Genomic DNA, 23,874 nt, shown 5'->3' on the forward strand with positions numbered 1-23,874 from the left:
CCTGCTCAGTGGCCTTGTAGTTAGAGCGTCCGCCCTGAGATCGGTAGGTCGTGAGTTAAAACCCCAGCCAAGTCATACCAAAGACTATAAAAATGGGACCCATTACCTCCCTGCTTGGCACTCAGCATCAAGGGTTGGAATTGGGGGTTAAATCACCAAAAATTATTCCCGGGCGCGGCCACAGCTGCTGCTCACTGCTCCCCTCATCAACCAGTAGGGTGAACAAAGGGATGGGTCAAACGCAGAGGACACATTTCACCACACCTAGTGTGGGTGACAATCATTGGTACTTTAACTTTAAGTACCGTATTCATATTTAGTAGAAACACCCTTTTGAGATAGTACTGCCATGAGTCTTCTTGGGAATGATGCAACAGGTTTTTCACTCCGAGATTTGAGGATCCTCTACCATTCTTCGTTGCAGATCCTCTCCAGTTCTGTCAGGTTGGATGATGAATGTTGGTGGATAGCCATTTGCTGGTCTCTCCAGAGATGCTCAATTGGGTTTGGGTCAGGGCTCAGGCTGGGCCAGTCAGCAATGGTCACAGAGTTGTACTGAAGCCACTCCTTTGTTATTTTAGCTTTGTGGTTAGGGTTATTGTAGGGTTGTAAAGTGAGCTTTTGGCTCAGTCTGAGTGCTCTGGAAGAGGTTTTCTTACAGGATATCTCTGTACTTGGCCATGTTCATCTTTCCTTCAATTACAACCAGTCGTCCTGTCCCTGGAGCTGAAAAACACCCCAAAAGCATGATGCTGCCATCACCATGTTTTAATTATATTGGGCAGGTGATGAGCAGTGCCTGGTTTTCTCCACATACATTGCTTAGAATTAACGCCAAAATGTGCAATCTTGGTCTCGTCAGACCGGAGAATATTATTTCTCATGATCTGGGAGTCATTCATGTGTTTTTTGGCAAAACTCTATGCAGGCTTTTATATGTCTTGTACTAAGGAAAGGTTTTGGTCAGGCCACTTTGCCATAAAGCCCCGACTGGTCGAGGTCTGCAGTGATAGTTGACTTTGTGGAACTTTCTCCCATCTCCCTACTGCATCTCTGGAGCTCAGCCACAGTGTTCTTTGGGGTCTTCTTTACCTCACTGTCCAAGGCTCTTCACTCACAATTACTCAGTTTGGCTGGATGGCCAGGTCTATGGAGAGTTGTGGTCGTCCCAAACTTCTTCCATTTAAGGATTATGGAGGCCGCTGTGCTCTTAGGATTCAGGAACCGTGAGTGCTGCAAAAATTCTGTTGTAGCATTGGCCAGATCTGTGCCTTGCCACAATTCTCTCTCTGAGCTCCTTGGGCAGTTCTTTTGACCTAATGATTCTCATTATGGGACGGCGTGGCAAAGTTGGTAGAGTGGCCGTGCCAGCAATCGGAGGGTTGCTGGTTACCCACCTTCTACCATCCTAGTCACGTCCGTTGTGTCCTTGGGCAAGACACTTCACCCCTTGCTCCTGATTGCTGCTGGTTAGCGCCTTGCATGGCAGCTCCCGCCATCAGTGTGTGAATGTGTGTGTGAATGGGTGAATGTGGAAATACTGTCAAAGCGCTTTGAGTACCTTGAAGGTAGAAAAGCGCTATACAAGTATAACACATTTATCATTTATTATTTATTTGCTCTGACATGCACTGTGAGCTGTAAGGTCTTATATAGACAGGTGTGTGCCTTTCCTAATCTAATCCAATCAGTTTAATTAAACACAACTGGGCTCAATTGAAGGAGCAGAACCATCCCAAAGACGATCAGAAGAAATGGACAGCATGTGAGTGAAATATGAGTGTCACAGCAAAGGGTCTGAATACTTAGGACCATGTGATATTTCTTCCTTTTTTTTTTATAAATTTGCAAAAAATTCTATGTTTCTGTTTTTTTCTGTCAAGAAAGGGTGCTCAGTGTACATTAATAAGAAATATGGAAAAATGAACTCTTTAGGTTTTAGCAATGAAACAAAGAGTTAAAAATTAAAATGGGACTGAATACTTTCCGTACCCACAGTAGCCAATATCATTGTGTAGCACTGGACATCCTAAGTGCAGCTCATGATGCAAGATTCTTTATCTTCTTGTCCTATCTGCTCTTTCCACAGAGCTTTCCTATCATGACTCCAAGCAATTGGCTGGGGCCTCTTCAGAGGCCGCAGCACCAATGCCCAGAGACATGGCATTTCCGGTGCCCAAGGGACAATCCTGGCTTGACTTGTACCATTACTTCAGGTGACCTTAAATTATACTTTTATTGTTTATGAGTGCAGGTTTTAATAGAGAATTTGAATATGGCGTGGAGTGACCAGGTACTTATTAAATTAAAGGAAAATATAACTTTTTTTTTAAATAATTTTGCTCATCAACATTCTCTATGTGAGACAAGAACACATGTCTTTCCCTTTCCTTTTCATTCTAGATAGTGGAGAAACTGCAACCACAAAGCAGCTAGCAATGCAGGTAATGGGGATTCATCCATTTTGTCTTTAAAGCCCTCTAAAAACATCCTTATACATGCTGTAACCATGAACGTAGCAGGCACATACGTGACAATATGTAATACTTACAGTTAATTGGTCATTTTAAGTATTAACAGAACATCTTTCCTGCAGTAAGTAGCAGTAGCAACATTACCTCTTAGCCCTCAATGGTGGCTCTGTCTACCTCTGCTGGAAAAGTAGTTGCTCGGTTTTAGCTCTTACAATAACAATGTCGATATACCATGGTTATTATGCAGGTCACAACATTGAAATGGAGCTCTGGTAGCAGATTTTGGATGTTCTTTTAGAGTGCTTTATAGGCAAAATTATATTAATCCCCATTATCTGCATTGTTAACCGCCTTGTGCTGCCATTTTGTTTACTATCTAGAACGCACAGAAAAGGAAAAGACAAGTGTTCTTGTCTGGCATAGGGATTACTGATGGTGGAAATTTTTTTTAAAAAAGGGCAATTTTCCTTTTCAGCTGGGAAATCAATTTAACAAGTTAAGTGCCACTGAACACAGTATATTATAGTAATGTTACAAGGGTCTGACCTTCAAGTTAAGTGAAGTGAATTATATTTATATAGCGCTTTTCTCTAGTGACTCAAAGCGTTTTACATAGTGAAACCCAATACCTAAGTTACATTTAAACCAATGTGGGTGGCACTGGGAGGAGGTGGGTAAAGTGTCTTGCCCAAGAACACAACGGCAGTGACTAGGATGGCAGAAGCTGGGATCGAACCTGGAACCCTCAAGTTGCTGGCATGGCCACTCTACCAACCGAGCTATACCGCCCCAAAGTTCCTAAAGGGGAACTGCACTTTTTGGGGGAATTTTGCCAATTATTCATAATCCCTATGTAAGACAAGAACACAAATGTTTTTCTTTTTTTATGCATTCTAATTTGTATTATACAGCAAGAACAAGGTGGCTTACAATGCAGATAATGGGAGTCCACTATTACATCCGTAAAGCCCTCCAAAAACGCATCCAAAAACCGCCAACAATACTCCTTTTACATCCCGTGAGCTGAATAAAACCAAGTATTAGCGATATTGTTAGAATAAGCCCAGAGTACTGAGCTGTTGCTGCTGCTGCAGCTTCGCCTTTTAATTAGCAAGAGTTAATTCTGGATTATAAATGGATAGTAGAAGGTTGTAGCTGTAAACCGAGAAAGTGGTCAACTTTGACATTCAACTTAGACCCAAAGATGGCGAAAAAAGACAGCATAAAATGCTCATTTGAGGCCATCTTTTATTTTTTTTTGAATATGGATAGCTCTTAATTTAAACAGGAATATATCAAAATCACATCTTTCTGCATCCTAGTGAGAGCAGACATTGTACAGTAAGTTATTGTTTTATTATGTTCATAGTTTGTATTTCTTGTTGAGCACTTAGCAATAGTGCTACATAATGCTTAGTGTTTAAATGAAGCTTAATCGTTTTAGCACACAGCTTCTAAAACTTGTAGCTCATCCTTATGTTCAGGCTCAAAAATATAAGGGTCTGGATCATCATTATTTATCCCAAGGTAGTATTGGATGGCTCTCATGAAGTCTGTCATGATTAGTAGTGTTGTTGTTGAAGGGAAAAGCGAACGTTGTAATTTGTCTGAAAAATTAATACACCGCCGTATACTTGAAATGATCAAAATATGTAAATATTACATGTTATTATTATTATTATTGTGTCTGTTACTACATTACATATATACTTACGGCATGTATATAATGGAGGTTTTTTTAGAGCACTTTATAGGCGGAATAAAATTAACCCCATTGGATCCATTGCTAGCTGACTTTTGCTAACGTTAATTTACAAGTTACAATGCATAAAAAAGGAAAAGCATTTGTGTGCTTGTCTCTCATAAGGATTGTAAATGATAGACACAATTCCAAAAACAAGTACAGTTCCCCCTTTAAGGACCCATGGTATACAGTACTTTTTTTCAACATATTTTAAATAAATCTAAGAGGTCCCACACTTCCTTCATAGGAATTTAAAAATACAGTCATACCTTGCTTTTTGTGCACCCCAATTTTTCAACAAAAATCCTCTCGAAAGTTTTTGTATGTTGTCTTATTTTGAATCTGAAATTGGGCCTAACAAACCTGTCCATTTGCAGGCATATCATTCCGCAAATGGAATAGATTCATTTTTGTCCTCTAAATTTTACACACAATACCCCATAATAACAATGTGAAAACTTTTTTTTTTAATTTTGCAAATTTGTTAAAAAGAAAAACTAAGAAATGACATGCACATAAGTATTCACAGCATTTGCTAAATACTTTGTTGATGCATCTTTGGCAGCAATTACAGCCTCAAGTTTTTTTTAATATTATGCCACAAGCTTGGCACACCTATCTTTGGGCAGTTCCGCCCATTCCTCTTTACATCACCTCTCAAGCTCCATCAGGTTGGATGGGAAGTGTCAATGTGCAGCCATTTTCAGATCTCTCCAGAGATTTCTGGGGTCTGGCTGGGCCACTCAAGGACATTTACAGAGTTAATAATAATAATAATAATAATAACTGGGATTTATATAGCGCTTTTCTAAGTACCCAAAGTCGCTTTTACATGTAGAACCCATCAATCATTCACACCTGGTGGTGGTAAGCTACTTTCATAGCCACAGCTGCCCTGGGGTAGACTGACGGAAGCGTGGCTGCAATTTGCACCAACGGCCCCTCCGACCACCACCTATCATTCATCATTCAATTCACCGGCGTGAGTGGCACCGGGGGCAAAGGGTGAAGTGTCCCGCCCAAGGACACAACGGCAGCGATTTTTGGATGGTAAGAGGCGGGGAGCGAACCTGCAACCCTCAGGTTTCTGGCATGGTTGCTCTACCCACTACGCCATGCCGCCCGAGTTGTCCCTAAGCCATTATTTTCATATCTTGGCTGTGTGCTTAGGGTCGTTGTCCTGCTGAAAGATGAACTGTCGCCCCACTCTGAGATCAAGAGAGCTCTGGAGCAGGTTTTCATCCAGGATGTCTCTGTACATTGCTGCATTCATCTTTCCCTCTATCCTGATTAGTCTTCCAGTTTCTGTTTGCTGAAAAACATTCCCACAGCATGATGCTACCATGCTTCATTGTAGGGATGGTATTGGCCTGGTGATGAGCGGTGCCTGGTTTCCTCCAAACATGAGGCCTGGCATTCACGCCAAGGAATTCAGTCTTATTCTCATCAGACCAGAGAATTGTGTTTCTCATGGTTTAAGAGTCTTTCAGGTGCATTTTGGCAAACTTCTTTCGAGGAATGGCTTCCGTCTGGCCACTCTACCATACAGGCCTGATTGATGGATTGCTGTAGAGCTGGTTGTACTTCTGCAAGGTTCTCCTCTCTCCACAGAGAAATGCTGAAACTCTGACAGATTGAACATCGGGTTCTTGGTTACCTCCCTGACTACAATAGGGCCCTTCTCCCCACGATCGCTCAGTTGATACGGCCGGCCAGCTCTAGGCAGAGTCTTGGTCGTTCCTAACTTCTTCCATTTACAAATTATGGAGGCCACTTAGCTCATTGGGACCTTTTAAGACAGGAGATATTTGGAATTTTGAACCCTTCCCAAATTTGTGCCTTGAGACAATCCTGTCTCGGAGGTCTACTAACAATTCCTTCAACTTCATTCTTGGTTTGTGCTCTACCATGCACTGTCAAGTGTGAGACTTTAGATATAGACATGTGTGTGCCTTTCCAAATCATGTCCAAGCAACTTAATTTATCACAGTTGGACTCCAATTTGACTGTGGAAACATCTCAAGGATGATCAGTTGAAACCGAATGCCCCTGAGCTCCGCCTTAACCTATGGTTGGGGCCCCGAGGTTGAGGGGTTTTTGGGGCCCCTCGCAACTCTTGTCATATTTAATGCTCATAAAAAGGCTCTACAACAGTGGTGTCAAACTCATTTTAGTTTAGGGGCCGCGTGGAGAAGAATCATGGCAAAAATACAACTACAACAACTTTTCTTTGTTTTATTTCGGCCCAAAATAAAACAAGCACATTCTGAAAATGTACATATCACAAATAATCCTCTTGACAAAACACTTCAAGTTAGTTGAAAATTCTGAGAAAAATTGGGTGCAGTTTTAAAGAACACAATGAACTTTGACTTAATCTCAGTTTATCTACAAAGCAATTAAACTTTAAAGGTGTCATATGTAATAATTTCATGTCAAGTCCTTATTAAATGGCCATGATATGTCAGAAGGCATTAATAAATCATGTTATTTTCGAATACCTTTTTAACTGATAACAGTAGTTCAAATTAGATTTACAGCCCCGAAATATTGTTATTGTTTCCATTTGCATGCTAGCCCGGTCAATGGCACATCGACATATAGGCTAACGGGTGAAATATATGCCCGTTAGCTTGTATGTCGATGTGTATTCCAACTGACAGGTTTTATTTGTCGAAAATATATTTTGTCCTATGTAGATATGTGTAGTGTCAGTGCCTATTTCATTCGCAATATGCTGATACACTGAAGAAATGCGTTCCCAACATTAGCACGGCTAATTGCGGTTTCTGGTACTGTATGTGCATCGGGCACATATGGGGTGGTATTTGCTTGGCACAATATAATGCATTACATGTAATGATTTTCTACTTTGTGTATTGACATGGTAGTATGCTATAGGATTTATGAGTAACGTGGTTTTTGCGTAATGTGGGTTGGCTCATAGAATTGCACTCTGCACTGAAAGATGGGGATGTGCGTACATGGAAGAGAATGCATTGTGTCAGGTTGGATGCAACATAGAGTTATGCTGAAAGAAATGTGGTGGTAATTTTACTGTTGGCCTTGGCTCCATCAAAGTAGGCTTATGCTATATATATTATAGCAAACTCCGTTTCCATATGAGTTGGGAAATTGTGTTAGATGTAAATATAAACGGAATACAATGATTTGCAAATCATTTTCAACCCATATTCAGTTGAATATGCTACAAAGACAACATATTTGATGTTCAAACTGATAACATTTTTTTTTTTTGCAAATAATCATTAACTTTAGAATTTGATGCCAGCAACACGTGACAAAGAAGTTGGGAAAGGTGGCAATAAATACTGATAAAGTTGAGGAATGCTCATCAAACACTTATTTGGAACATTCCACAGGTGTGCAGGCTAATTGGACAGGTGGGTACCATGATTGGGTATAAAAACAGCTTCCTCAAAAATGCTCAGTCTTTCACAAGAAAGGATGGGGCGAGGTACACCCCTTTGTCCACAACTGCGTGAGCAAGAACAACGTTTCTCAAAGTGCAATTGCAAGAAATTTAGGGATTTCAACATCTACAGTCCATAATATCATCAAAAAGTTCAGAGAATCTGGAGAAATCACTCCACGTAAGCGGCATGGCCGTAAACCAACATTGAATGACCGTGACCTTCGATCCCTCAGACGGCACTGTATCAAAAACCCGACATCAATCTCTAAAGGATTTCACCACATGGGCTCAGGAACACTTCAGAAAACCACTGTCACTAAATACAGTTGGTCGCTACATCTGTAAGTGCAAGTTAAAGCTCTACTATGCAAAGCGAAAGCCATTTATCAACAACATCCAGAAACGCCGCCGGCTTCTCTGGACCCGAGATCATCTAAGATGAACTGATGCAAAGTGGAAAAGTGTTCTGTGGTCTGACGAGTCCACATTTCAAATTGTTTTTGGAAATATTCGACATCGTGTCATCCGGACCAAAGGGGAAGCGAACCATCCAGACTGTTATCGACGCAAAGTTCAAAAGCCAGCATCTGTGATGGTATGGGGGTGCTTTAGTGCCCAAGGCATGGGTAACTTACACATCTGTGAAGGCACCATTAATGCTAAAAGGTACATACAGGTTTTGGAACAACATATGCTGCCATCGAAGCGCCGTCTTTTTCATGGACGCCCCTGCTTATTTCAGCAAGACAATGCCAAGCCACATTCAGCACGTGTTACAACAGCGTGGCTTCGTAAAAAAAGAGTGCAGGTACTTTCCTGGCCCGTCTGCAGTACAGACCTGACTCCCATCGAAAATGTGTGGCGCATTATGAAGCGTAAAATACGACAGCGGAGACCCCGGACTGTTGAACGACTGAAGCTCTACATAAAACAAGAATGGAAAATAATTCCACTTTCAAAGCTTCAACAATTAGTTTCCTCAGTTCCCAATCGTTTATTGAGTGTTGTTAAAAGAAAAGGTGATGTAACACAGTGGTGAACATGCCCTTTCCCAACTACTTTGGCACGTGTTGCAGCCATGAAATTCTAAGTTAATTATTATTTGCCAAAAAAAAATAAAGTTTATGAGTTTGAACATCAAATATCTTGTCTTTGTAGTGCATTCAATTGAATATGGGTTGAAAAGGATTTGCAAATCATTGTATTCCGTTTATATTTACATCTAACTCAATTTCCCAACTCATATGGAAACGGGGTTTGTATTTCGATGGTGGTCCGTGCGGTCAAACTAGACATTTTAGCAGGGTAATGCCAACAATCTGTCCCGACTACCGACGAAAATATTGCTGCGTATCTTTACAAATACATTTGGCTAATCGACATTAGTAAAATGTGGCATAATTACTTTGTAAACTATCTTGCAAGAAGCATAAACAAGAGAAACCTACAGCGTAGGACTTGTCGATTGCCATTTGAAGTTCCTTGGATTGGGATTCGGATTCGGCTTTGTATCTGGCAACCTCAGTCGTGGAGAGTGGGAGGGGACTACAGAATTTTGACCGTGATTGCAGTACCATTTCTGGCCACATTACTACATATGGCACCTTTTAAATCACAGCCCAATCTAAGATTGAACAAAAATAAAAATAAAGCATAAAAAAAAAGAAACTCCACTATTCCGCCCATAAAATTCGATAAATAACCATTCAAAATACTCCATTTACATTTTGTGACTTGAATATTAACCAAGTATTAATGATATTATTATTATTATAAGCAAGTGGAGCAAGGAGAAAAAAATATTTCGCTCCCCCCTTCCTCCACTCTCCACCGTGACTATAAATAGTATAATTTGTCTGTAAAATTTTTACAACGATACCTCTGCATAACATTGCAAGCTTATTAACATTAAAAGAAACAAAACACAGGTTTTTCCTTGTCTCCCACCGTGGTTACTGTGAAGCTAAGTGCTACATACGCTTCATTATATTCTGGTACGGCAAAAAAAGCATGTTCCCTGTGGTCACACACGCCCCTTCCCCAACCCCCAGGGTAGCCCGCCCCACTATTTGAGAAGTACTGTTATTAGCGCTAACGCAGGCAAACTATTTATGATCACTTCCGTGTGTGCCTTTGTTTACATCGAGTGGTCTGCTGTTTCCTCGCTTCCCTGCTCCTTGTAAGGTTATTGTAGATCATAAATCATGCCTCTCAGCTTAAAAGTAGATGGCTGAGGATATAATCCAACAAGTTGTGACACTTTGACAGCCATTTAGGACCTGGAACTAGCGAGGATGACACGAAAAGCGCTTGTCCCTTGGCGCTCTACCATCTGAACCATACCACCCTAATTTAAATGGGCCGGTTAACCCTATGGTTGTCGCCAATCAGTTAATATTTATCATGTGTTTCTATGGAAACCCTGAACTTGTCTTTTTCTATTAGGTTTCCCCCAAAAGAACGACACACAGACATCAAAGAAAAAGACAAGAAGAAGAACGAAGCCAGTGAGTATCTGAAGACTAGCAAGACCATATTTTGCATGTAACATTTTACATTCGCGAAATGATCAAGTATGACACATAGAATAGACCTGCTATTCCCGTTTTAAATAAGAAAATCGCATTTCAGTAGGCCTTTAAATAAAAACTAGTCTTTTTTTATTAGCAATATGAATTCAAAAAAGTCACAAAAAAACGGCAAAATGTATTCATACATATCAATGAGTTGAGCAAATTTGATTGTTATCCACATTATTTACATTCAAATTCTGTTTGTGGCTTGCAAAGTGCTCTGTCTGCATGCTCGGTTTTTTACAACTTTGTGCAGACACAGTGGTAGTACTGTAGATGTTTCTATCTGTTTGCTCAATTCTGACAGCTGCAAAAACACTGCAAAAGTTAACCATTTAGCTTTAGCAGAGATGCTAACAGTCCCTTTCATAGACAATATATTGTTGGGTGTTCTTCTACCATTGCGGACTTTCTGGTTGTTGTTAAATGAAAACACTCGATATGAAGCACACTACACCTTTTGCAAGAAAACATTTCTATGGCACATCTGAAAAATGGCTGTTATGATGTTTGCCAATATTTGTTTCAATTTGTTTACAATAGAGAGGTTTCTGGATTCAACAAAGTGTATTAAAACAGGTAACAGGGTAAAGTTACAGCATCGGTCTCAATCACAATCAGCGAGCTACTGCCAAGAGGTTCCTGTAGAAGTGTATGATATGTGTTTCCACACACATTTGTCCAATGAAGGCAGAGTAGTAAGCAGATGAAGTCGCCGCTTCGAGTACGGCTTCATACTCCTCCGTAAATATGTTTAAAAGAGTCCGTCATTTCTTTGTAAAGGATAATAAACAACAATAAACTGCATATAGTTTAAAGACTACAGCTGAGTAAAAACACTCCAAGTTAGTTCCACTGATCAGCGATCTTCAGCACACAAATACCCCACAAAAGTTATTGCATTTCGAAAACTCCTTTCGTTCTTCTTTCTGTACGTTGTCAAGTTTGTTGTAGTAGAAATACACAAGAAATGAACAAGTCCCCGCACATATTCTAATGACGCTTGTGTGTTTGAAAAACAAGTTTTTGGTGCGCCCCCCACCATTCAGCATTCATCTGCACAGCCCACCCCCGAAAAGGTTCCGGGTACCTTCCAGAAGTCCCACCTAGCAGGCAGGAACTCAGAAAGGTTCCTGAAGAACTAAATCTACCCGGTTAGTTTTTGGTGGTAACACAGGGGGAACGTTATTTACCCGAGTAAATGGGAAAGCTCCTCTAAAAGTTCATGCGGTCGAAAAGGCCCTATTGTTAGAGTGGCCAAAAATATAAAATATACTTCTTAAATAAAACATCTTCCTTTTTTTAATTAATAGTTAGGAGTACGATGCTACTGCATTTTAATGTTGGTCATTATGGTAGAACTTGAAGAGCCAATTATTTTCCAAGGTGGTACTTGGTGAAAAAAGTTTGAGAACCACTGATATAGAATTTTGATTGCTATTATCTGGGGGGGGGGGGGGGGATTACTACACACACACACTATTGATTGTCTTAAGAAGAAAATACTGTTTTTATATTATTATTATTATACATTTTAAGACTCCATATTGTCTTGTTCTGCTTAAAAGGGAACTGCACTTTTTTTATTTTATTTTGCCTATCGTTCACAATCATTTTGGCAGACAAAAATATATATATATTTTTTTTTTTCACTTTCTAACATGTAAAAATCTACGCCAGAAAATAAAAAAAATAAAATCTACGTCAGGGGTCGCCAACCCATCGATCGTGATTGACCAGTCGATCTTTGGCACCCTACTGGTCGATCGTGAAAATATTAGAAAAAAACACGCCCCGGAGAATGACCTTAAGACCTGCAAACTGTCACGCATTTTAACCCCTGAACACGCCCGCACGCCTTAGATCCCGCGGCTCTCGACACCACGGCCACACCCCGAGCACGGCCGTGCGCTACAACCGCTCGTCTTGCATTGCGTGACATGCTCATATATCATCGCGCTGCAACAATGACTGAATGTCTGACTGTTGCAACAAATGAGACATTCTCCAGTATCAAAAACCAAACAACTTTTCCCTCAACCACGAGTCCATGACAATCATTGCTCACGTGTGACGGAAAGCATACGAGACTTCGTGAACATTGCGCCCAAGTACTGATTATGTATTGATTTATTGTGAATACAAAACTAAACATTGACATGTGCAAAGGCAGTTATTTATGATAAAACAAGGGGGCAGCTAAAGAATGACTTCCCTATTTATCTCCTCTTTATCACACAGGAAAAACCCACCAGGTGAAAAACTGATTTTACTAATTCCAATGCTGATGTATAAACCATGTGACTCGCGTCTCATATGTGACCAGATCAAATACACTATAGTACTAAGACTATAGTGGCCAGAAACAGTTAGCTTCTACATCAGTGGTGCCCAAAGTGCGGCACAGGGGCCATCTGTGGCCTGTGACTCGATTGTCATTGGCCCCAGGTACATTACAAAAAACCAAAACAAAAAAAACACCAACAAAAATTGGGAATGAGAAAAACTCAAATTGTTGGCATCAGCCAATAATAACGACACAATGCTTTGTCTTTAAAAAAACAAAACAAAATATATTTCCATTTTTCCATTTTCTACCGCTTGTCCTTTTTATTTATTTATATTTTTTATATCATAGTCAAATATCTGTCCCCACATCAGGAAGTACGCGAAGCCTCGCTGTACAAGAAAAAAGCCAACCTGTTGTGAGCAGCATACCGGAGCTGGGGGAAATTGTCACTGAGCAGACTGACCACATAGTTGATCAGCCAAAGAACCACACACGCTCCCGTCGTAACCGGCGCCCAGCTACCCCTTCCTGTAACACTGAGGACGGCGGTGCTGACGTGTTTGTGCATCAGCGGGCTGACGTCCACACTGAGCAGACTGACCACATAGTTGATCAGCCAAAGAACCACACACGCACCCGTCGTAACCGGCGCCCATCTACCCCTTCCTGTAACACTGAGGACGGCGGTGCTCACGTGTTTGTGCATCAGCGGGCTGACGTCCACAAACACCACGGGGAAACTGATGAGGTGGTGAAGCAAATCATTTTAATCACATAATAGCCTTTACTTTCAGCTTATTCTATTTCCAGTATGTTGAAAGTCCTCTTCCACATCCTGTCTGGATGTCAATTTCTGAAGACACCAAAGAGCAAGTAAAATAAATTGCAGCAGTATTATACAGCATTTTGCAGCAGTCATTATAAACTGTGTATTTCATCTTTCCCTCCTCATTAGAAGCTGTTGCCGGACCCAATTCTCAGGCTCAGGAGAATCATCGGTTTTGGAGGAGCCACCACCAAATGTGTATGCCTATTTTACGCTATTTTAGCCCACATATTTGAAAAAGTTATCTACAGTATTTTACAAAAGTGAGTACCGTATTTCTCGGATTTTAAGTCGCAGTCTTTTTCATAGTTTGGCCGGGCTCCAGTGCGACTTATATGTTTTTTTCCTTCTTTATTATGCATTTTCGGCAGGTGCGACTTATACTCCGAAAAATACGGTACACCCCTAATTTTTTAGCAACTAGTTCACAGTCAGGTCGAGGCATGGGCCGGTATGATGTTCTGAGGGTATAACAACCTTTGGCAAAAAAAAAAACAGTATGGTATTACAGCTCTAAAATATGTTTTATTTTGAAACGTCTTGATTGAAAAGAAGAGAAAAACAACTTTTCAGTCAGACTGCCTTTTTATAAACAATATAATAGAACATGATGAAAATAGAGCATATGTATTTAAAATAAATAATAATTGTGGGCGAAGTGGCTTGGTTGATAGAGCGGCCGTGCTAGCAACTTGAGGGTTAACTGCTCCCAGTGCCACCCACACTGGTTTAAGTGAAGCTATAATGTAGGAGAAAAGTGCTATGTAAATACAAAACCCAAAACCAGTGAATTTGGCACGTTGTGTAAATCGTAAATAAAAACAGAATACAATGATTTGCAAATCCTTTTCAACTTATATTCAATTGAATGGACGATAAAGACAAGATATGTAATGTTCGAACTGAGAAACTTAATTTTATTGCAAATAATCATTAACTCAGGATTTAATGGCAGCAAGTTGGCACAGGGGCATGTTCACCACTGTGTTACAAGGCCTTTTCTTTTAACAACACTCCGTAAACATTTGGGAACTGAAGAGACCAATTTTTGAAGCTGTTCAGGTGGAATTATTTCCCATTCTTGCTTGATGTACAGCTTAAGTTGTTCAACAGTCCAGGGTCTCTGTTGTGGTATTTTACGCTTCATATTGCGCCACACATTTTCAATGGGAGACAGGTCTGAACTACAGGCAGGCCAGTCTAGTACCCACACTCTTTTACTATGAAGCCACGCTTTTGTAACACGTGGCTTGGCATTATCTTGCTGAAATAAGCAGGGGCGTCCATGATAACATTGCTTGGATGACAACATATGTTGCTCCAAAACCTGTATGTACCTTTCAGCATTAATGGTGCCTTCACAGATGTGTAAGTTACCCATGCCTAGGGCACTAATACACCCCCATACCATCATAGATGCTGGCTTTTGAACTTTGCGCCTATAACAATTCGGATGGTTCATTTCCTCTTTTGTCCGGAGGACACAACGTCCACAGTTTCCAAAAACAATTTGAAATGTGGACTTGTCAGACCACAGAACATTTTTCCACTTTGCATCAGTCCATCTTAGATGAGCTCGGGCCCAGCAAAATCGGCGGCGTTTCTGGGTGTTGTTACAGATGTAGCCATCAACTGTAGTTACTGACAGTGGTTTTCTGAAGTGTTCCTGAGCACATGTGGTGGTATCCTTTAAAAAACTGATGTCGCTTTTTGATGCAGTACCGCCTGAGGGATCGATGGTCCGTAATATCATCGCTTACATGCAGTGATTTCACCAGATTCTCTGAACCTTTTGATGATATTGCGGACCATAGATGGTAAAATCCCTAAATTCCTTGCAATAGCTCGTTGAGAAATGTTGTTCTTAAACTGTTCGACAATTTGCTCACGCATTTGTTCACAAAGTGATGACCCTTGCCCCATCCTTGTTTGTGAATGACTGAGCATTTCATGGGAGCTGCTTTTATACCCAATCATGGCACCCACCTGTTCCCAATTAGCCTGTTCACCTGTGGGATGTTCCAAATAAGTGTTTGATGAGCATTCCTAAACGTTCTCAGTCTTTTTTGCCACATGTGCCAGCTTTTTTGAAACATGTTCCAGGCATCAAATTCCAAATTAGCTAATATTTGCAAAACATAACAAAGTTTTCCAGTTCAAACGTTAAATATCTTGTCTTTGCAGTCCACTCAATTGAATATAAGTTGAAATCGATTTGCAAATCATTGTATTTTGTTTTTATTTACGATTTACACAACGTACCAACTTCACTGGTTTTGTGTTTTGTATAATTCACTTAACAAAAAAATCACTGAATTGTTTATAAATGAATGTTAAAGTTAAATTCTCAATGCAGTTTACTGTTGCTAAACTTGCAATTCAAGTGACAATAACACACATTTTCTTTGTATGAAATAAACAACAAAAAATGTAAACTAATGCAATTGCTAAGTGGCTCAAAAAGATCACAACATAGATCATCTCAAAATGAGTTTACAACAAATTATCTTTTTTAAATGTAACTTTATTTTAGAATTTCAGTAAAACACAACAAGTTAGCTGGTGTTAGCTTTTGCCTATCGTTCACATTCATTATGAAAGACAACTACTTTTCATGTTGTTCTCGCCAGTTCCAGGTTCAAAATGGCTGTCAAAGTGTCCCAATTTGTCTGATTGTATCCTCAGCCATCTACTTTTCAGGTGAGATGCATGATTTATGATCTACAATAAACTTACAGGAAGCAGGGAAGCGAGGATACAGCAGACCACTTGATGATGTAAACATAGGCACACCAGGAAGTGATCACGTCGCCGGTATAAATAGTTTGTCTATGTTAGCGCTTATAATAACAATATCACAAATACTTGGTTAATATTCAAGTCACGAAATGTAAATGGAGTATTGTTGGCGCTTTTTGAATGGTTATTTATGTGATTTTATGGGCGGAACAGTGGAGCTCTCATTGGCTTCGTCGTAAGAGGACTTTTATTCACGTTTATTTAATATTTAGAATGCATTAAAAAAAAATTCATCCGTTGTCATGTCTTTTATAATGATTTTGAACGATAGGAAAATTTCCAAAAAAGGTGCAGTTCCCTTTTAACTTTGAATATTGCATATGTAGCGATGGTTGGTCCTCAAATGGTAGATGCACGATCATGTTAGGTGTTGCCTTTCTCTTGCTGCCGTGTGCCGTAAGCAGCATGTTCGTCATTTTTACACAAAGGGAAAAGTTCAGAGGACTAGTGTCCGTCATACATTCTTATACATACATTACAGCCTGCAGAGCTGTGTGACGTGGGAGGGATCATGATGTAGTGGCGCTGTAACCGCACGTGACCTGAAGGATTTCTAACATTTATTAAATTTTTGTGGATTTAAAACCGGCACTTTTTTTATACCGGTGTATACATTAGAACCGGTAACCGTCTCCTGCCTAGTCAGGTCCATAAATATTGTGACATTGACAAAATTCTATTCTTTTCGACTTTATACGCCACCACAATGGATTTGGAATGAAACAAAGAAGATGTGCTTTGACTGCAGACTTTCAGCTTTAATTTGAGGGTATTTATATCAAAATTAAAGGGGAACCGTGTACTATAGGAAATACAACAGTTTATATATGTACCTCCCACTTTTTAAGGAACCAAAACTAATAGGATGTAAGTTTCCCTTTTAAATATTTGGTTGCAAATCTTTTGCAGTCTATTACAGCCTCATGTACTGCTGTACGATGTAACAATATATATCATTTGTATATTACTTGTGTTGCCACCTTGAGACAATAATGGCTGTGTGATGATTCAAATCTATACTGCTATACAAGCTAGAGTAATATAGCTAAGTTTCATATGGTATTGTCTCCTGGGGAAAAAACGGTGGCTGTGAGGGGTGTTTTCACTTTTGTGAGATACGCTAGCAATTGTGTATTCATCTAACAAAGACTTAGGGAAGTGTGCTCTACTTAACCTTTTAGGCCTTATGGACCAGATTAGGTGACGCTGTGGTGTATCCATGTCATGCTATTGTCATCTCCATGAAGATAGACTCCAACGAGCAGAGATTCTTCATCGGCCATACTGATAAGGTAAAATTACTTCCTCTTACAATGTGTGGCTTTGATAGTGTCATAAATACACTAAGGGTGTCCAAACCTTTTCCACAGCGGGCCGGAAAAAGAAAAATTAAAGGATGGGGGGGAAACTTTGATTTAACAAAAATGCCTAAACAATCCAATGTATGTGAATATACCGTACCTCCAATGCTATGTGTCTTATAGGTAACAAATAAAGTAGTTAGGATTATAGTATTGGTTATTTCAAACATGCATACAGTTAGTTACAAAGTGGTACATCAAATATTTACATTTTCGCATTTCAACATGTCGGAAAAGGAGTAAGAAGAAACCTCTTATTAAATTAAATTAAATTCTACTCCTTTTCCGTTTTATAGCAATTGCTCACACATTTGTTCACTTCATGTATTCAATCTGTAACACAAACAAATAAAAAATAGAGTTCACATTAAAAGATAGTTTTTATGAATATGTGGTTAATGAAAGATTGTCTCTTTAATCAACTAAGTTAAAGATGTTTGAGTGTTGATGGTGTTAGTATAGACATAAACTTCCTTTGATTGCAAAAAGTTTACCACTTGTGGAGCTATAGAGCGTTGGGTTGGGTTTTTTCTACCCCTGATGTGGGATCTGAGCCGAGGATGTCGTTGTGGCTTGTGCAGCCCTTTGAGGCATTTGTAATTAAAGGCTATATAAGTAAACTTTGATTGATTGATTGATTGATTGATAGATTGATAGAGCATGGGTCTTTAATGTTTTCCAGGCCAAGGGCCCCAAATTAATGGAGAGATGGAGCAGGGACCCCCTACTCATAAAATCCTGTATAAAACTGTTTTGAATTAAACTGGTCCTTAAGATACAGTACCTTGTTATTGTGCAATACTAAGATGTTCAAATAATACAGTATATCACCGCTAGTAGCAACTGACATGCTAATCGCAACTGACATGCTAATTGCAACAGACATGCTAATCGCTAGCTGAAAACTGGTGTGCTAATCACTAGCTATTATGCCGCTAATTGCTAGCTGGCCACTGGCACGTAATTGCTAACAAGCAACAAGAGCGCTAATTGCTAGCTATCTTAAACGCTAAAATTAATAAAAGTGTATAATTATTCATGTATATTTTTTTAAACTTCAAGATACAGTGAGAACGGGGTCCATATCACTTATTTTTAAACTCAACTACAGTGTGTTTAATCAATGTTAATGTGCATTTAAATTTGTGGAAAAAAATTGCATGAGAATACAAAATAATATTACGGTAATATTAATAAATAAATAGTGACCCCTTCTGCAGTACCTCTGCAGACCCCCTGTTGAAGACCTCTGCAACATCCTTTTAATCTGGTTCTCTTGCTCTGCCAAAGCTCGGTCAAAATCACATTATTCATTCGTTTTTCTGGTCTATCTCATATATGGCCATCTTTAGAGCGGCGTTGTCTTCCTGTAGGACCTTAATATCTTGGTGCAGTGCTCTGATTTCCTTTCTAAGTCTCTTCATTTCATCTCTGAGATGTCATCATGAAGCTGATATTCTGTAATTTCTATATTTGATTGCAGACTTTCACAGTTGATAATAGGATGTCTATTTTTGACATCATTATCATTTAATTATCTTTTTCTAGGAACTTGTTCAGTGGACCAAGATTTCCTGGCCTAGGAATGATTCTTAGTTATTTAGCGGCGTTTATGTCTTGTGTATTTCCACAAATGAATACCTTATGCCAGACAGCGCTAAAGTTGGATGTGTCAGCTAAGTAACTTTGTGGTTGCGCTTACGATGCGTGATCAGAAACGCTTTAAATCCGTCCAAAAACTTAAGCAGCCCGATTGGAGCTACAGTCGTGTTAAAAATTTTACATATTTGTAAAGAACATAATGTCATGACTGTCTTGAGTTTCCAATAATTTCTACAACTCTTATTTTTTTGTGATAGAATGATTGGAGCACATACAGGTAAAAGCCAGTAAATTAGAATATTTTGAAAAACTTGATTTATTTCAGTAATTGCATTCAAAAGGTGTAACTTGTACATTATATTTATTCATTGCACACAGACTGATGCATTCAAATGTTTATTTCATTTAATTTTGATGATTTGAAGTGGCAACAAATGAAAATCCAAAATTCCGTGTGTCACAAAATTAGAATATTACTTAAGGCTAATACAAAAAAGGGATTTTTAGAAATGTTGGCCAACTGAAAAGTATGAAAATGAAAAATATGAGCATGTACAATACTCAATACTTGGTTGGAGCTCCTTTTGCCTCAATTACTACGTTAATGCGGCGTGGCATGGAGTCGATGGGTTTCTGGCACTGCTCAGGTGTTATGAGAGCCCAGGTTGCTCTGATAGTGGCCTTCAACTCTTCTGCGTTTTTGGGTCTGGCATTCTGCATCTTCCTTTTCACAATACCCCACAGATTTTCTATGGGGCTAAGGTCAGGGGAGTTGGCGGGCCAATTTAGAACAGAAATACCATGGTCCGTAAACCAGGCACAGGTAGATTTTGCGCTGTGTGCAGGCGCCAAGTCCTGTTGGAACTTGAAATCTCCATCTCCATAGAGCAGGTCAGCAGCAGGAAGCATGAAGTGCTCTAAAACTTGCTGGTAGACGGCTGCGTTGACCCTGGATCTCAGGAAACAGAGTGGACCGACACCAGCAGATGACATGGCACCCCAAACCATCACTGATGGTGGAAACTTTACACTAGACTTCAGGCACCGTGGATCCTGTGCCTCTCCTGTCTTCCTCCAGACTCTGGGACCTCGATTTCCAAAGGAAATGCAAAATTTGCATGGTTGGGTGATGGTTTGGGGTGCCATGTCATCTGCTGGTGTCGGTCCACTCTGTTTCCTGAGATCCAGGGTCAACGCAGCCGTCTACCAGCAAGTTTTAGAGCACTTCATGCTTCCTGCTGCTGACCTGCTCTATGGAGATGGAGATTTCAAGTTCCAACAGGACTTGGCGCCTGCACACAGCGCAAAATCTACCCGTGCCTGGTTTACGGACCATGGTATTTCTGTTCTAAATTGGCCCGCCAACTCCCCTGACCTTAGACCCATAGAAAATCTGTGGGGTATTGTGAAAAGGAAGATGCAGAATGCCAGACCCAAAAACGCAGAAGAGTTGAAGGCCACTATCAGAGCAACCTGGGCTCTCATAACACCTGAGCAGTGCCAGAAACTCATCGACTCCATGCCACGCCGCATTAACGCAGTAATTGAGGCAAAAGGAGCTCCAACCAAGTATTGAGTATTGTACATGCTCATATTTTTCATTTTCATACTCTTCAGTTGGCCAACATTTCTAAAAATCCCTTTTTTGTATTAGCCTTAAGTAATATTCTAATTTTGTGACACACGGAATTTTGGATTTTCATTTGTTGCCACTTCAAATCATCAAAATTAAATGAAATAAACATTTGAATGCATCAGTCTGTGTGCAATGAATAAATATAATGTACAAGTTACACCTTTTGAATGCAATTACTGAAATAAATCAAGTTTTTCAAAATATTCTAATTTACTGGCTTTTACCTGTACTTGTTGGTCACAAAAAACATTCATGAAGTTCAGTTTAAGTTCAAGACAGCCATGACATTATGTTCTTTACAAGTGTATGTAAACTTTTGATCGCAACTGTATGTAGGTTTTAGCTTGCGAGACAACCACTTGCACTTGCTCAACGGCTAACAGCGCTTCGAGTTCGCTTGTCTCAACAAATCTGTGCCTCAACAAATCTGTGCCTCACGCCAGACAGCGTTCAGGTTGAATGTGTCATCAAGCTATCCTGTAAATGTGATCATGTTGAGTGGTCCGGAAATCGCCACATTTACTTAAAACTCCGGTAACAAGAGTGAAGCTTTTTACTAATAGTTAACTTGTAACTTATAATTTCAATTCATCCATTTTACATGCCACTTATCCTAAATAGGGTTGTGGGTAAGATGGAGCCTACCCAAGCTAACTTCAGACTAAAGGCGGGGCACACACGAGACTGGACGCCAGCCAATCGGAGGGCACATCTAGACAAACAACCATTCGCACTCGTATTCACACCTATGAACAATTTAGAGTCTCCGAAAAAACTAACATGCATTTTTCTGTAATGGGAGAGCAGAAAACCCATCCACACATGGGGAAAACATGGAAAGTCCAAAAAGAGATGCCCAAACAGAGATTCAAACCTAGATCTCTTGACTGTGCGGCAGTGTGCGGCGTGCATGCTAACCACTAGGCCACCGTGCAGCCCATGTTATGATACATCTCATTGATAGTTTAATTAATGTACTTTTCAGAGGGTCAATAAAAAACTAGCTGCAGCTAATAGTGTCTCTGGGCCGCTGTTTGGAAGCCCCTGCACTATGCATTACTTATGAGCTGCCTCATTTCTGTCGTTAAATATGCTGGTGTTCTGCAATGAAAAAACACAATAAGAACTAAACTGTTATGTTAATCATGAGTTTGTTGTAGTCTATATTGCTTAGTCTGTTAGTGTTTAATTTCAATGCATGGGAGAGACAACAAGGCTGAGTTGATTATCTTGCCTTTCAATAGCTACTTTGATTGCAGATCACATTAGGGTGCTTATGTTGGTGCATGACTGCATTAAATTAATTGGACTGTCTGCCTCTGTAGGTGTCCGCACTGGCATTCAATGGCAACTCTACAATGCTGGCCTCTGCACAAACGGGTAATTATTGTGTAGTTCGAGTATGGAACTACCTAAAAGGTAATTGTCTGGCCATGTTCAGGATGCAAGCCCAGTCTGTTACCTCTCTCAGGTAACCAGCTGTTATCTTACATGCAAAGTCAAAACAATGCTAGCAGTAGGGACTGCTTTTCATTCACATAATTAAATTTTTTTCCCCAAAGCTTCTCATACAGCGGCGGCTTTCTTTGTGGAGTTGGCAAAGACAACCACGGCAAAACGGCAAGTACTTCAAATGCATGTCTCTCTCCCCCCCCCCCCCTAGATGCTTCAAAGGCCCGAATTTGTATTTGGTTTTCAAAAGATGCTGAGCATCACTGGCATCACATGGGTTACTGAAGTTGTCATTTTATTTTAAATGGAATTACTTCTCTTCTAAGTAACTGGGTACTACTTGAACTTTGGCTTTTAATTGTTATGTTATGTTTCACAGTTGGTCGTGGTTTGGAACACGGTTAATGTTAGCAATGGTGGAGAAGTGAGTATCTTGGCCAAGACAAAAACAGATGTGGACATTACAACCATGAAGGTTGCAAACTTTGATGATACAAGGTACCCTCCCTTCTTGTGCACGTGTACTACAGGTTTCCTAAAATTCTTAAATACTTACCATTTCATGTTGATAAGTATTCTGTAGTACTTTTCTTTGATTGTGTGCTTGTGTGTGGTTTCAGGCTGGTGTCATGTGGTCATGATAACATTCGTCTGTGGCGGGTGCGCAGTGGTATACTGCGTTCCTGTCCGATCAATCTTAGTGATTATAAATCATTGGACTTCACTGATGTGGCATTTGAGGAAGGAGACTCCCCTGATCAGCATCTTGATGACCGAACTCTGTGAGGAAGCAAATGCAATATTCAATTCAGATTTTTTTTAGGTCTAATTTAGGAGATTTTTCCCTCTTTGGCTGTCTCATCTTAGATTTGCTAGCAGCCAAAGTGGCCACATCTTTGAGATTGACTACACCAGAGTTGTCATTAGAAATGTCAGGTGGTTGTTTCCAATGCCACGGCAGGAGAAATTGACTTTAAACAAAGGTCGGTATTAAATAATTTGCTCATGAATGTTTGACATTCATGAGCTGAAACAATTAGTGTTTATTTTCATTCAGGTCATGGCATCGCAATCAACAGCATCAGCGTGTCCCCATCTTTCTGTGCCACGGGCTCTGAAGACGGCTACCTGCGGCTTTGGCCTCTGGATTTCTCCGGTGTCTTCCTAGAGGCTGGTAGGCACTTACTTGGAACAAGCGGATTAATCTTTAATGCATCAATGCTTGTGGAAAGAAAGGGTAAAAAACTCTGTGTTCAAACATGATTGCCGTGAATAAGCGTAATTTGACTGGTCGGGGGGCAGTATAGCTCGGTTGGTAGAGTGGCCGTGCCAGCAACTTGAGGGTTCCAGGTTCGATCCCCGCTTCCGCCATCCTCGTCACTGCCGTTGTGTCCTTGGGCAAGACACCTTACCCACCTTCTCCCAGTGCCACCCACACTGGTTTAAAGGTTTAAATGTAACTTAAATATTGGGTTTCACTATGTAAAAGCGCTTTGAGTCACTAGAGAAAAGCGCTATATAAATATAATTCACTTCACTTCAGAGTTCCCGAAAGTTTCACTTTTTTATTCATAGGGAGAGCAAAGGCAAAAGTGTGCACAAAAGAGCAATGGTGAAGTTGGGAGATTGTTGTACTTACTAAGCATCTAATGAGCTGAGCAGCTCACACTTCCTAGGGGAC

At 40.1% G+C, this 23,874-nt stretch overlaps 1 protein-coding gene across 2 annotated transcripts in view; it reads left to right on the forward strand.

The window, feature by feature from the left end:
* wdr90 (WD repeat domain 90) overlaps window positions 1-23,874 on the forward strand; it is a 72,377-nt gene that overhangs the window by 13,051 nt on the left and 35,452 nt on the right. For both annotated transcript variants that reach the window (XM_061967610.1, XM_061967611.1), the window contains exons 6-17: window positions 2,090-2,216; window positions 10,100-10,161; window positions 12,889-13,265; window positions 13,328-13,390; window positions 13,473-13,541; window positions 17,324-17,434; window positions 22,067-22,212; window positions 22,304-22,361; window positions 22,573-22,691; window positions 22,814-22,975; window positions 23,061-23,176; window positions 23,251-23,367. In XM_061967610.1, coding sequence (XP_061823594.1) covers window positions 2,090-2,216; window positions 10,100-10,161; window positions 12,889-13,265; window positions 13,328-13,390; window positions 13,473-13,541; window positions 17,324-17,434; window positions 22,067-22,212; window positions 22,304-22,361; window positions 22,573-22,691; window positions 22,814-22,975; window positions 23,061-23,176; window positions 23,251-23,367 — 1,527 coding nt within the window. The remainder of the gene's footprint in view (window positions 1-2,089; window positions 2,217-10,099; window positions 10,162-12,888; window positions 13,266-13,327; window positions 13,391-13,472; window positions 13,542-17,323; window positions 17,435-22,066; window positions 22,213-22,303; window positions 22,362-22,572; window positions 22,692-22,813; window positions 22,976-23,060; window positions 23,177-23,250; window positions 23,368-23,874) is intronic.

This window comes from Nerophis lumbriciformis, linkage group LG11, assembly GCF_033978685.3.
Source record: "Nerophis lumbriciformis linkage group LG11, RoL_Nlum_v2.1, whole genome shotgun sequence".
Lineage (NCBI taxonomy): Eukaryota > Metazoa > Chordata > Actinopteri > Syngnathiformes > Syngnathidae > Nerophis > Nerophis lumbriciformis.